Below are 15398 nucleotides of genomic sequence, written 5' to 3' on the forward strand. Positions count from 1 at the left end.
GTAATAATGCTGGTGGAATAGACCTCGACAGGACATTTGGCTTAGTACCATTTTGATGAGATTTTGATTAAGAATTGACTACCAGTAGAATACAAAACAAGGCACACATTAAATTGATTACAAGCAAACTGATAGCACAAAGAACTACAGATACCTCTATTTTTATGAGCTGAGAGATGGCCGGAGCAAAGAGTTAGGCAGGATTTTTAGGATACACATAGAATGCCGGGATAAAAATGTCTGTTAGGTGCACGTAAACACTTGACAAAAATGCTCTGTGAAGATCTCTATCCCCCAAAAATTCCAGTCATGAATTTTAAGCTAACATCTGTGATGTTTTAGAAATTAAGACTTCGGTTTGAACTGTTGTATTACCTGAAGTTGATCTTGATGAAGTCTCATAGGGCCAAACTGCACATCCGTTACTGGTGCCTAGAAGAAATAAGAAAGGATCTTATTAATACATATACACCTAGGTAAGAAGAAAAATTAGCACTGTTAGAGAACACATTTCTTATTTACCACTGTCTCACAGATATATTGCTATCATTATGAGGCTTCTTCATGATGGTCTTATTCTGCTTTTGTAAATTTATATGCTAAGCTGCATTAACACAGTTAGAAATCAACAAGCTATTCTTCAAGTATTTTTTTACTGTTACTTTAAACATAGAGTAATGGATTGTCATGAAAGTTTGCTAGACAGACTTATTTTTCTGTATCCTCTGTATCACTTCAGCTGTTCTGCAAAACACGGAAGTGTTTAAAAATTGCTTTTTTTTAAAATGCAAAAAAACACTACACCTCCAGGAGAAAGGCCAAAATATGTAACTCTGCTCTTCGAATTTCCCATGTAAGAGGTGCCCAGGAGTTCTATGCAAAGACACTGATTTCATTTCTCCAAGAGCATTTTGGTGCATTCCGTCCTTCCCACCCAGCCCCTCCAGGGAAGGTTTCAGCACCGATATTTGTACTTGACAAAGCACATATTCAGCATGCAACTTTGCTTTGAAAAACCCTGGAAAAAAGCTGTCATATGTCATGCTTTCTGCATGCCAGCGCTTCCCACATTAGATTCTGTTCAAGTAACACTGGCAAACAGTGTAGCTTAGGATGCACAAACTGAGCTGGGATCCTTCCTTCTCACGTGTCACTTCAAGGAATGGAGGTCAATGACCAGAAGTGATGTTTATCGCAACTGTTTCTTTTTGATACAATTAATCATTAATCAAGCTTGAACATGAATGACTCTTCAATTGGTATGGGATGGACTTTCTAAAGTAGTTAAACACACAAATACAGAGGGAGACTCCAATAGGATTACGCAGGTTAGGTTCTTTGGGAATTCCCATGAGGCGAGTATCTGCACTTTCATGTGCTTAAATACTTTTCCCCTCTTGTCTCAGAAATGAAAACTAAAAAGCAGGAATAACAATGCTCCCGATTCAAAACAGGAAACAGAGTCCAACCAATGGTCCTTGGACTTTACATAGACTCTTCAAAGGTAACCGGAGTAAAAAAGCAAAAGAAAATCAATTTTGGCAACGCAGTAAACGGAAGACATCTCTTGATTCATATGTACAAAGAAACGATCTGTTGAGCACAAAGGTGGCTTTTTTACATTGCTGTTTTTCAAAGTAAAACCACACTTGAAGATCAGAGTTATTGCTTTGCAGCCTAGACTTCTTCTAATAAGTAATTTTAAAGACTCATCAGCACATCCCACAGATAAATCTTTTAGAATTGCATGCTCCATTCTTTCTATGACCTTGCTGCTCCATTGCTCAGCCCTCAGTTTTTCTCACGTGTGATTTTATTTATTCATCAACTTGGAAGCCATTGCTGCAACATTAAATAAGCAAGAAACATGACTCAATGAAAAATGGCAACGTAGTGTCTGCAAAAACAAGCCAGGAACCAGTGTTTGCATATGTTATTTAAGGGGGTCTTTAAAAGGTCATGTCAAAATGACATGGAGGGGTTTCAGATTTACTCTCATCCTGGTCAGATCAGCTTAGTTTAAGTATGCTTCAGTATGTTTTTTTCTAATTTTGAGATCAAGAACATCTCTTCAGTTGAAAAAATCAAGCTGCTTTATTCTCCTTTGTGGCACATCATCCAGTTATTCAAAATCTGCACTAGAAAATAGCAAATGCATATGCTGATAATGCACATAGCAGAAGGGAATCCAGCTCTTTGCACCAGTGTTACTGGTTTTGCAGCACTGACAGTAGTAACTACTTGTCCCAAATCAGTAAGATCAGCAGAAATGCCTGAAGGACACAGAGGGAGTGTATCTATTGAGTAAAAGATGCCTTTTTTACAGTCACTTCTCTGACCATAACCACACTTCAAATTAAATTTTGAAACATTTGTTTTTGTACACTCCAGCTGCCAGCATAAAGCAGCAAGTGTTTCCAGTTTCACCAAGAGATGGGCCTGAGCTGCAAGGTTCAGATCCAGAGCTGAACTCCACTGGTGTTTGGGGGTATGTAAAACCCCATCCATCAGGCCAGTGTACCCCTGGACTACCAGTCCCAGTCCAAGGGGAATTTTAACAAATGAGATCAACCCAGCATTGCCAGTTACTGCTTTTCTGATGCTTCTTTCCTTTAAAAAGGTTGTGAATGAACAGCCATCAAAGCATTTAAAGGACTGAGCCTGAAATCACTTTTCTGCCAGCAACCTGTGGCCATTTCTAGACTGAAAATTCCTGTCTATGCACCATTTAAGCTTAAGTTACAAGCACTGCCCAAATGAGATAAACTGTCTGGCTACACGTTAACTTGCTGTCCTGAGTAGAAGAAAAACCCTGGCCTGCATCTCAGCTGGAAAATTTTTGTGAACTCCAGTTAATTCTTAATCCTGTTGAAATCTGTGCAAGTAACTTGACTAATCATTTCAACTTTTTGTGTGCTGCTAGTAGCGCTGAGAAGTGACATGCGATTAAGTACTGTGTCAAAAATCAAGGCGTCAGCAAGGATTAGCCGAAACTCTCAACTATCGGTGAACTAAGTGAGCTTTAAGAATACCTCTAACGCCGCAAGCTTACAACAAAACCAACCCCAGCCAAAGCTCACATGTATAGTAACTGCACAAACACATCTTCATTCACTCACACCTTTTGCTACTTCTTCCCTGAAGTTTCTTTCCTACTTGAAAAACAAAACCCCAAGTATATTTTCAGACTGACAAATGTGACTTATGCACATGAGAGCCTTCCAGGCAGGCACAAACCTGCAAGAAAGCGTATGAGAAGACAGAGAGGTAGAACTAGTTGTAGGTTCCTGGAACTGATGGTGATAGAGCTGGGTCCCTTGCCAAAGAGCTGCTGATGTAAACTTCACGAGTAAGTACAGCGTATGTGACTGTGCAAGACTTGAGTCCAGGATGCTTTCAGCACGATGACTATGAATGTAAGTCTTTTGAAAATTCTTCCTTGGCCAAACAACCTTAGAGGCCATCCTATAACTTGGAGCCAGGGATCAAACCGAACAGACGGTAGGAAGGGGTCCTGCTGCAGATTTCTGACGCTGTAGCCTGTTCTCATTGCAGCAGGGCTCATGGTCTCAAAGACATCTAAACGCCAGAATAGTTTACAACAGTAACTAATTCTCAGGCTGTTGAAAATGCAAACCTTTTGGGCTCATCTGTGCTACTGCAACATCCACAATAGCTGCAGCTTAGTTTCTCGAGGTTTGGGGAGCGAGAGATGCCTGTAATAGCAGGCTGCAGGTCAGCAGCTACTAGTTAGCTTTAATTGCAGACAGCAGCTTGGTTACTGCAGCAGCGAGTGTTTACACCCTCTGCTTAGAGACAGAGCAGATAATCAACTCCAGACTAGTTTAAATGCTTACACATAGCAGTTGAAGCCATTTTATATCCTCTGATCTGCTAACTACTGCTGGTAGTACTTACTTTCCCCCAAATTTGCCTTTCTTATTTGAACACTGTATTTTCTGTCCTGTCAAAGGAGGCCTAGCCCCGGCACAAAGTGAGATGTGTCCCAGGCAATGGGCATTACCCACCCATACGATAGCTGTCAGGGGGGGTTATCTTCTACTGACTGCGCTGTGCAGCTTGACACTAGCTAGAAATGATCTGCATGTTGTAGCATCTACAATGCAAACATCGAAATTGCAGATTGAAATACTTCATGTTTCCAATGTCCATAGAAAAGTGAATGTTTGGCAAATAAAAACAACTGAAATAAGCTTTAAAAAGACAGACCCCAACAACTGTGACTGGTCTGATTAAAGCACAACAAACTCAATGTTGACCTGATATAACCTGGTAAAGTATTTCTCGCTATGAGTCACTCTTTGCCTTTTACCAGAACTGAATCTACAGGAATGGTCTGTTCATGGTTGCTGGGTTGTTTTTATTTTTCTTCCTACAGCTAGAAAAACTTGAAATGAACTTTCTCAATGAATAAATGTAGAAAGGAATAAAGAGTGGAAATAAAGCCAGCCTGATCCACACGCTCCCTATGGTGATAAACTGCCTGGTTGGCATGTGGGACACTTCAAAGCAGCCCACAGGTCTCCTATTTGCTAGAGGTCTCATATCTTGGCTTTCTCCAAAATGCCTCTCTTACCACCACCAATTGGAGAGGAGAGCAAACCTCTTAAAAGGGCAGAGTCAGCCCCCAAAAAATCCTTTGGATATTAACTGCCATGCAATACTGCTACAGAGGGGCAAACACATTCCTTCTGGAGGCTGATTTTCTGAAGTCGCTTCTTTTATGAAGCTTTTGCGGGACATTCTAAAGCAGAGCCCTGCACAGCTCAAGGTAACTCCCATCGGAGCTGGGGCTGCCGACCACTGCAGCACTACCCGCTCAGGGGAAGGGCTGGCTGGGGAGCTGCTGGCATCCTGGGGAGCAGAAGTATGCACCTGAAATCCTCCTCCACAATGCACAACTGCGCCCTCGCTTCCTTTCTGCCACAGACGGGGCTGTGTGGATGACAAGAATGACTCGTCCTCTCGGCATCTGATCACCACACACAGCCCTGGCCTCTTGCTAGTATCCCTCCCTAAAGGGCTGCTGGTAGCATTTCTCCTCCTGCTGCTCGACACCTTATTTTTCCTGCAATGTCTTGAACAAAGAAGTGACATAAACTTTTGCTGAATGGACTGCAGAGGGAACCTGCTGCTGTTTGGCTAACGTCCGCATTTAGAAAGCAGACCACGAGAAGAGAATTTCTGTTGGTAGTTTAACACTATCTAACTGCCTCTTCAAATACACTTCACCCTCAAGGCTCTGACTCATTATAATGTATAACACAGATTAACTACAATGATTAGACATAAGAGATATTGCTGGTCCAAATGGACTACAGCCAGCAAAATTTACTCAGATCAATATTTTGAGACATCACAACAAAGTGTTTTATCAAATTTTAAAATACATACTTAAGTTTTCTGCATATACTAGGGACATGATATAAATCAGTATGAGTTAAGTCATCACAGCAAGATTTGACATTCTTGATCATCAACATATGCTAGGAGCTACAGGTCTGTTAAACTGAATTTTGATAATTCTAAGAAAAACAGAGGGATCAACTTTACAAAGGAAAAAATATCCTTTTTCTTAACCTGCTGGTTTTAAGCATAGATTTATCATCCCAGAAAACGAAAGCTCAACTGAACTCATAGCTTTATACCATACCTTAAGTTTTAACTGATTCAGGATCTATTAGCAGAGGATATTTGAATTCTACATGATAAAGCCCTTTATCAGAATCATCAGCATCCTCCTGGATGCTGAAAGCTAGGAAATAACCCACTCGCTATAAACTGACATGACCAGGTCCAGGATCTGGTCCACCCAGGTCATACCAGTATGGTGCCTTTATCTCAACAGAGGAGTGTGTGACAGTGTGGCTAACACTTCTGGGCAATGAAAGTTTCCCTGTTCAGGATCAACTGTAGGTTTTCACTATTCACATTTTTCTTATAACGATCTTTATCACTTTCTGAAATATATGAATACTAATCCAATCCATGGTCATTTACCTATTTCTTTCTCAGTGGAAATCTACCGAAGTAGAGAATTTAAGATTTAGCTACCTATTTTCCATGCAATTTCTGCTAAAAACTTAACATCACTGCTCACATCTTCTTTGCAGACCTTGATAACACCGTTTTGTTACATACTTGACATTGGTACAAGTTACATAAAATGCTGGCTGAGCAGATCTTCCGAACACACCCAACTATTCTGAGCACAAAATGAATTTTATAATTCATAGGCTGAATTCTGACCTGGTTAGCAACAGTGAAAATTCAGAGTAATTCCATCAAATGCAAAGAGAATATGCTGAGATTTACTTCAGTACAAATGAAGTGGGAGTCTGGCTCCATGCAGCTACTTCTTGTGTTGTTTGGAGGCTGCAGCAGTTTGAATAAAGAGTAAGATGGAACAAAGCATCCAAGGTTTCTGCCTTTGCTCAACAAATTCAAGGACAAAGGTAAGCCTGGCTCTCAAAGACCCTAGGCTGTATGTAGTCAGTTGATTCTTTGCTGAAATACAAAGACAGGAGTTCTGAAAGGCAATTAAATTTTACCAAAACTGCTGTTCAACCTAGATGAAACCTGTTAATTCCAGCACTTGGTATTTTTTCCTATTTCTGTTTCATAAAGGATGTAGAAAAATGTCACAGACTTGGTAATTTACATAATGTAGCATCCTGGCTCAGTGCAATTTACTTTGATAAAATCTAGCATTTGCATTAATCTAAATCAGGTTCCCACTGATGCACCTCCATCAACAAAATGATACAGATTTAGATCTATATTACAAGGTCTGAAGATCATCTGAGGTTCCATTCCAGCACCTTTTTCCTTTTATCTATTTTCTGTTTTAAATTGATTCCTAGAAGAATTATCCGTGAAGCTGCCATGTAATGATACAACAGACAGTGTATGTGATGGGGTAACATACCTTCCATCATCTTAATCCATTTCTATACCTTCCATCATCTTAATCCATTTCTTTAGTACCAGTTGTGAACCAGTTTTACATAAACGAGCTCCTGAGAGCCAAACTCTGACCTCTGATTCACATCATTAGCAACACAGAATTTGGACAGCTTGCAGTTTCTGCGAGAAGGAAAGCTTTTTTGAGCATAATGCGTTGCCAGAGCTCTCAAGTCAGGCTGCTAGCCCTGTCAGCCACGAAAAACTTACTCCCGACCTCTTGACATCACCTTTACCACCCCTAAAATCCAGCCCCTCTTCCACTGCTCAGCCTGGAGGCAAGCTTCAGGTTAACCCAGGTCCCAGGGAAGGCACCCAGAAGCCACCCACCCCCAGCTGGGACTGGGACTGCTTTGCTGGTGTGCCGGCGTGCATGGGCTATCCTAGCTTCACCTGGCCCCCCCTGCACCCGAGGAGGACCCCGCTGAGTTTTGGCTGCAGGTCTGGCTTGCCACTGTGCCAGCCATCATTATATACGTATACTTGTTTGTATTCCGCGCCTAATTCCCCACTGCATTTCTTCAGTGTTATTCCACTGCAGTAAGTAAAGAGAAAGTGGAACAAACCTGGAGTACTACTCTTGTGAAATGGGGCTCGTTGCCTTCTAGCACCCTTTAGACACAACTGAGAACTCCCATTCTGTACCGCTTACAAATTCTCCACTTACTCCTTACACTAAACTTTGGTTGGCGAGCCGCAAGCATGGCACTAGCAAAAGTGAATCATTCCGTTTTGTTGGGAATAATTAACGATGCTGTCCCAAAGTGCCTTTTATTATTATTTCTAATGTGGTAAAGCCTGGGTGGCCTCTGGCCCAGGCGAGTGTCCCGCTATGGTAACATTGTGCAGCGACAGCACGAAAAGGCAAGCAGCAGCCCCTGCCACTGCTAAAGGTTAGAACTTGTACACAGAACATGCTAACAGTTGGGGGGTGCAGGGGGTGTTGAGCTCTTGGTAGGGTATTTAAGTGAGAAAATAAATGTCATTATCACTTAGCGTGCCTACAGCACTACTACACAGATCTCAAAGCTTGCAGAGGGAGGAGACGGTTGCTGTTTCCATTTTTAAGTTCAGAGGAACTAAGCATCAGGGAGAGAGACCGGAGCCCTGGCATCCCTCGGCGTGGCGTCAGGCTCCCTGCTCCCTGGCCAGCCCACTGCGGCAGGTACTGGTAATATTGGGACCATTTGATAATAGCTGATATCTGGAAAACACCCACTGATCTATGAAATTGAAAATGATAGTTTCTGATAATTCAAACACAGTTTACCTTGTGACTTGGTAACGGCACTGTTATTGTAGGTTTCTAAGGTAAGCAGACACAACTCCAGCCAAGCAACTGCACAAATCTCACACTACATACTGCCATGAGAGTCCTTATTCTCAATGAACCACACAGCAAAAAGGGGCAGAATATAAATCACAGACAAGCCAGAAAAAGAAAGCTGTCTACTCATTAACCCACACTGACTTGTTCTGTCCAAAGAGAAGAAAGTTGCATGGAAATCAGTCCTCACATCAAAAACTATTCAAATCTAGCAAGCTGCATTCACTGCAGCATCTACCTGATTCAAAGATCCCTTACAGACCTGTACGCTACACACAAGTACACAGGGCTGGCAATTTCAGCTGTTTAGAAGAGAAAAAATGTGAATCATACACTCCACAGCAACCCTGGGGACACTGACACCCTCAACACTGGCCTGTGTCTCATGGTCATTATTTTGCCAAATGCTTTTATGATCAACCAGCACTGAATTTAAAATGCTCTAGGTCTTCACTGTCTTGATTTGAGATGGCTCATTGGGGTCTTCAATAAGGTCCCCACTTTCTGACTTCAAGTTTTTCAAGAAGTTCTCCTCTCAGGCCACATACACACAGATCTACATCTGGAGGCTGTGAGCTCTTCCTACACTGGATTCCCTGGGCTGCTCACTAAACTATTGCCAAATATTTCTGTGTGGTGAGGGCATGCTGTAGGGCATTTGTAGTTATATCCCACACTAAGAGAAAAACAGCAGCTTAGATGATCTGGCTTGTACTTTAGAAGAATTTTTTAAACCCTGTAATAATGTCTTTCTATACATAGGTTACAGAAATGGATGCCTTTATCAATACAAAAAAAAACCCTAGTATGAACATTTTCAGCTGTTCAAAGTTAAATGTAGTTTTTAAGTGTTTACATTTTTGGAGAGTCTAGCTTAAGGGTAACAGGAACAGAACGTGTAATATGCAGAAACTGAATTGCTTCGGATGAAAAAAGAGGTCATCTTTAAGGCACTAGCACCTAATCCCGTATTTCGCTTGTTTTTGACAAAATTCAAGGCTCAGCTAGAATACCTGCACTTCAGAGAAAATGTCCTCCAAAGTCAGGCATCCTTGGTATTCTGGGGTTACTTGCAAGTAAGGGTTGTGATTGCCTTGTGAGACATTACCTTGCTGGCAGCTGATCAGCATGTATGTGTGGATATTACACCTCTCTGAGCTTCAGCAGCTCTGCCCTTGTACTCCGAAACCACTCTGTTTTCCCCTTTGCAATCAGGACCAGCCACACTCTTATCTCACAAAATGCTTTAAAGGCAGCCACATAAAAATGGTGCGTCTAGCAATTCCCAGAAGGGCGAGAGATCTATTTCCTCTCCCCTTTTCCCCTCACCTGACCCAAAACTGGTTACTCCACTGGCTTAGGAGAGCTATAACCAAGCTCTGGGGACCAACTAACTCCTCATATGCTGGCGCTGATGTAAAAGTTTCAGCGTGCTACCCTCTCTCATCTGTTGGCAGAAATAACCTCCACCCAGATGTAAAGGCCAGCCAAGACACCAGAGAAGAAATTAGTCTTTACATCTTACAGGTCATCAGCCAAGACACATTTCAAACCAGAGCATTAAATATGCTGGGGTTTGCATCACTCCAAACAAATTAATCCAGCCTTGGCTTTAACTACATCTTTGTCTAACTGAAAAGGAACTTCTCATTTGCCTACTGCTGCCTCAGGTGTATTAATTTTGCAGGCAGGCTGTAGCTGACTTTCCAACCCCCCACTTGAGCAGTCGCTTTAGTACAAATACTACATTCTTCTGGCCCAGAAGGAAATTCTTGCTGCCTGCACTTTAACAGTTGAGCTGCATGGCACTCTGGGAGACTTAAATATGGCACAGTAGTTCTATTGTTTAATATTATTAAAACTGCTTGCTCTCTTGTGATTTTGCAAGATCCTGGAGCGTAGCAATAAGCGCTAATCTGTTTCTTATCTATCAGCTAGTACTTTCTAGTAGATACCACTTGCTAGTTCTGTTTTAGAGGTGATTACAGATGCATCAGGATACAATAAATCTCCATCATTATCAGTATTAATTTCTTCTTTATGCACATTAATTTCAGTGGCAGTTTTTCTTGGACTATCTGGATTTGAACAGAGTCAGCTGACTAAAAGGAAGTTCCAGTCTATCAGGAAGATTTCCAATTGCTTTCTTTATGTCAAACAAACTTTTCATGGCTTGATCTACCAACACGGCAACTGCCACAAACAGACCAAGGAAAGCATGAGAGTACAGCACAAAAATAGCATAAAGCAGTTGGTGGATCTGCTAGGCTGCCTAGAAGATTTCTATTTTGTCCTAAGTTTCCATTTGTTAAGGAACAAACTTGCTTTTTCTATTGTCATTAATAACGCATTGTTTGCACTGACACAGTTCAGGCTTTACTGACCAAAGTAATTTTTTTCTGCCTGCTGCCATCCATTATCACAAAAGCACACATTTCCCAAGCAGTGTCAAATGGCCTGCAGCAAACTGCTGTCAGACCCCAGCTGGGCCAGCAGCAAGCTTAGATTACCCCTCCTGACCCACTGAGAACTGCACATGAGCTCCCACGACTCCTACTTTATCTTGCACATCTCCAGCCTTGGCATATGTGGGCATCCTGGATCCACCAGATTTTAGTCCTCCAAGCCTGGATGGTGATGGTAGGAAGCTGCCTCCTCCCTCCTCTTCCCCATTCTCCCAGCCAACTCCCAGGCACACTTTCACATAGTTTACTCAGGTGTCTGTGAACCTGCTGGACACAGCTGGCACACGGTTTTCGGTACAGTCCAAAAGGTGCGCTCTGGCCACCTGAAGTAAGCATGAACTCACTCGTACTCCATCAGGTACCCTGCCTGGGAACTGCTCTAAGAGACAGCAAAGACACAGCCTCTGAGATGGAATTTTGCAGGTAGAATAAATGCTAAGTCAGAGGGTCAGAGGCCAGTACAGTGGAAGGGAATTTTTCAATACTGATAATAAACATTTCAGTATTTTTGTTTATCGATTACAGGTTTCCCAGGCTGAGTGCAACTGTCTGCTGATACTTGAGAAAACTGAAAAAGAGGTTCTTGGCACTCAAACCTTTTCTAAATAGAGAACTTTTGTCTCCAATAAATGAAGACTTGAGACTGCAGGCATATTCAAGACGTCTTTTGAAAAAATATGAGGAAATTCACAGCAGTACATCCTTTTTTCACTCTAAGGTTTAGCATGAATTTTGCTTGTTCACACCAATGACAATCTGACAGGTTAACTCCAGGTTCTATCATAAGGAGGAAAACAGACAAATGGATTTAAGAGTGCTGGGGATCCCTTCTTTCTTTTGACCGCTAGGAACTTCACTGGCTGAGGGGGTGAGCGACTGGTTTCCTCTAACACAGATGCCTCTTCATTTCTGAGGACCTACAGGGTAGTTTGAAACCTGACCCTGGTTTTCTGCCTGAGTCTGGTTCAGTAACACACAGTGCTTCTGCCAGCCCACAGGGCTCGTTAATATTACACGCTCGGTAGATGGGATCACTCTTTTTTCCCCTAAGTACAGTAGAACCTTTTAACAGTTATGTCAATCCCCCTAAATTTTGTATGTCTTTATTAAAGTGGGGGTTTCATTATAATCAGAATTACAATTAAGTAGAATTTGATGCAGCAAAGCAACTTCTCGTTCTAGTTCTCTCGTAAGCCACATTTCACTCTATCTGGATTTATGGTACGTACATTCCATTTTATTTAAATTAATTGAAAAAAAAGTTTAAAAAATTAACTATACTATTATCTCTGATACAAAGCAATCTCTGCACATTCTGCCTACTAGTAGCATTTCCTTTACAAAGAACTGTTGCATATGCCAAAGATGACCACTGCTGGTATAAAATGAATTATTACAGAGCATGATTTTCTCTCTAGAAACGCATAAGCAACCAGTATGTTACTACCTCCTAGTAAAGTTGCACAGGAGTAAAGCTGTGGCAACCAAAGTCTCAGCAGAGCGTTCTCCCACGAGGCAGCTCTTTAATAAACAACCCATCATCAGGGAAGCCCATAAAGCACTCTGCCATGGTGGCTCTTAACTAGGGAACAAATTCATCTGGCTATCAAATATCCACTTAAGACAAAATCCTGCCCACAGTGAAGTTCATTGACATCACTACTGTCTAGATACAAACATTGTACCTGGAGAGAGTGTATTTCTCAAAGTACAAGGACCACAACTGTGCAGATAATAATCTATAGATGCTTAATAGCCTCACATAAATTATTTAACCTTGAGATTTCCAGGAAAGAGAGACACCATCTGGAGATACTTGCACCAGATACTTTTATCAGTGATATGAACACAGTGAAACTTTCACAGAGAGTCTTGCTGCAGCTACGAAGTTTGAAGGAAAGATCTGTTACATGCAGGGGTAAGAACACGGGGTAAGAAGACGCAAAACCACTGAATAAATCTATAATGTAATCATGTGCATTCACCTGCAAACTGCATAGGCAGATAACTGCTGTATAAAATCATGAACGCTTATGAGCACACAGCCAGCAGTGGTTAAAAGGTGCATTTGATTGAGCAGATGTGGATTTTTCATGTGTCACCTGGGCAGCCACTTCAAACTGGTGCTTACCTTCCTTATACTGTGGGCAGGGTGTCAGGAACATTTTTTTCAGAAGCTTTACCAGTCTCTCCAAGTTACAGCTCCTCAGACCCTACAGTGGGCCCTTCCATAGTGGCTGTCTGAACACCAGCAGCGTGTGTGATCTCTGAAATAAGCAGGTTCTCTGCTCCCCCCAGCAAGGACTCCAAACTGTGAGCACAGCAGCGTCGAGACTTAATGCAGCAAAACAGCTTCTCAAATATTAGTACCACCAGGTACCCAGCATCTTCTGCACCATTTTATTGACATCTAAATCTATCTGGCTTATCTAAAAAGGTCTGATGTTGTAGCCAAGAGTTGCACAATTGTCCTCTGATAGGAATCAGTGCCGGAGCTGTACACACGTGAGAAGCCTGGGCTATTCTGCCGTGTGCCACAGAGCTCCATGCTGCATCATTTGTTAGGCAGTGACAACCTCATTTCACTTGCATAACAATGACGAATTAGAAGGAGCTATATGAAAGAAAGACAGTCCACGTAGTCATTATACAATGAAATGGTGTCAATCTATGAAAAAAACCAACCCTGATTAGTTGCAAGGAAAACTGGCATCCATCCAAAATCAACCTCCCTTGAGATACAAATTCTGGCCCCTGACAAGATGGAAGCTCATTTACTCTGTTTTCCAACTATCCAAAATAATGTTTCCACCCTGAATCTCACTCTGCTGGTTTTTCTAAGAAAAGTTGTGACGGGCCTAGGCCTTCTGCTGCAAGCGTGAAAGCTTTATGCCAAAGAATAAACAAGAGAAAACAGACATTCAAGTCCTGTCTGGCGACACCATTAATAAGTTCATAGTCACCATTTCCTTCTTCCTCCCCTGCACCAAGTGTTTCTTCCCAGACAGTGATCCAGACTGCTGATAGCTCTGGCAGGGAGCTTTTACCAGAAATTTTAGCAGGAAATGTTAATTTGCAAGCCTTGGTGTCCTCCCTCAGGGAAGACAGATGTTGTATCTGCACAACCAAATCGTGAGGACTCAGAGCTCCTCAGACCTGCCTTCAACACACAGAACCCGAACTCCCCTGTATCTCTAGCAAAGCTGAGTAAAAAAACAACAGTACTCATTTATTTTTTTTGCCTTTTTCCCCCCAAGCAATGAAATACTAGAAGAACATCCAAAGCAAACAGAAAAATTCTATTAATGAAATATCCAATTTAGTGTAGTTTCATGGCATAACTCTGAGCTCAGCCTGATTTCTAGCACACAAAACCTAGCTGGAAATTTGTCGGGCTAGAATAAAACAGAACTACTGCTTTCTGTAAAAATTCTACTGCATTTCTATAAACCAGTGTAATGGTAAAGATAGCTTGTGTGAAACATACATTACAAATAAATTAGATAGCAGGGATAAATAGTTTCCTAGTGTAACGCCTAATGTCTCACATAAGAGACCGAAAGGAAAAGCCATACTCACTTCATTAACGGTTCCAATAAAGCTACAGTAAAACTACAGGTCATTTTGAGAATTAAAAAATAAACCTATAAACTCACTGAAGAATGACGTAGATTGGACTCTTGAAAAGTTTTATTACTGAGGTAGATCACCCGATTTCTTTTTCTTCCTCTATGAACTTTGAACATAAGGCTGTAATTACTTACTACAGATGCAGGAAAGAACGGTGTCCTTGATGGGGAAAGCTTTTATCAATCATGGGAAGTTTCATTTGACTTTTTTTATGTGTTTGCATATTCCTTTGAGTCAGGACAAATGTTCTTACCACATTCATATTTGTGTGGTTAGCAGATTTTTCTGCATCCCTTTTGTCCTTATCCTCCAAAGACAAAACAAATGGCGTGCTGCTAGATGTTGAACTTTGCAATTTTAGTACTCCATTGCAACAGGAATTTATTTTGACTAGCTGTACAAGCCACTAACATGCACAGTACCACGGAGCACCAAAGTTCTACTTTTCCTCTTCACTGCTTATTTTGAAACAATATGTCATACTCTGGATGACTTCAGAATATACTATGAGGAGCATAATTTAATCCAGTTATATTTTGTAATCTAATTTTGCCAAGAACATTCAAATGTATTCCCACAAAACAAACCTTCTGTGAAACAGCAGGGAAATACTAGAGGTGGCATCAAACCACTACTCCATTAGACATAAATTACTCACAGTACGTTCCCCACAAAACAGAGCAACAAAATTTGCAGGCCATAATATGAGGTTGTACCCAGAAATACTTTCCAGATGAAGCAAGCAAGATTTGCAGTGGTTTTGTGACACAATCAGCAATTTCCCGGTATTGGAAGAGACCATCTAGTGCATTTGCTGTGTGGATGCTGTCTCCTTGAGTACCTTTTTTTCCTGAGTTCAGTGAGCAATGAAAGCTAAAAAGGACACGTGTACAAACGTAAGGCCCACCACGGCTCTCTGTGTCCTTCCTTCTCTGGGCAGCTGGTCCTGAATGCTGAATAGCTGATCACCTGTGAATTATTTTGTCCGAAAA

General features: G+C 41.6%; 1 protein-coding gene across 7 annotated transcripts in view; it reads right to left on the reverse strand.

Moving 5' to 3' along the window:
- The window catches only part of PDE8A (phosphodiesterase 8A), a 157350-nt gene that overhangs the window by 36451 nt on the left and 105501 nt on the right, over positions 1-15398 (reverse strand). For all 7 annotated transcript variants that reach the window (XM_027801108.2, XM_055715219.1, XM_027801105.2 and 4 more), the window contains one exon: positions 376-432. In XM_027801108.2, the coding sequence (XP_027656909.1) occupies positions 376-432 (57 nt within the window). The remainder of the gene's footprint in view (positions 1-375; positions 433-15398) is intronic.

The sequence above is a fragment of the Falco cherrug genome, chromosome 7, assembly GCF_023634085.1.
Source record: "Falco cherrug isolate bFalChe1 chromosome 7, bFalChe1.pri, whole genome shotgun sequence".
In the NCBI taxonomy this organism is placed as follows: Eukaryota; Metazoa; Chordata; class Aves; order Falconiformes; family Falconidae; genus Falco; species Falco cherrug.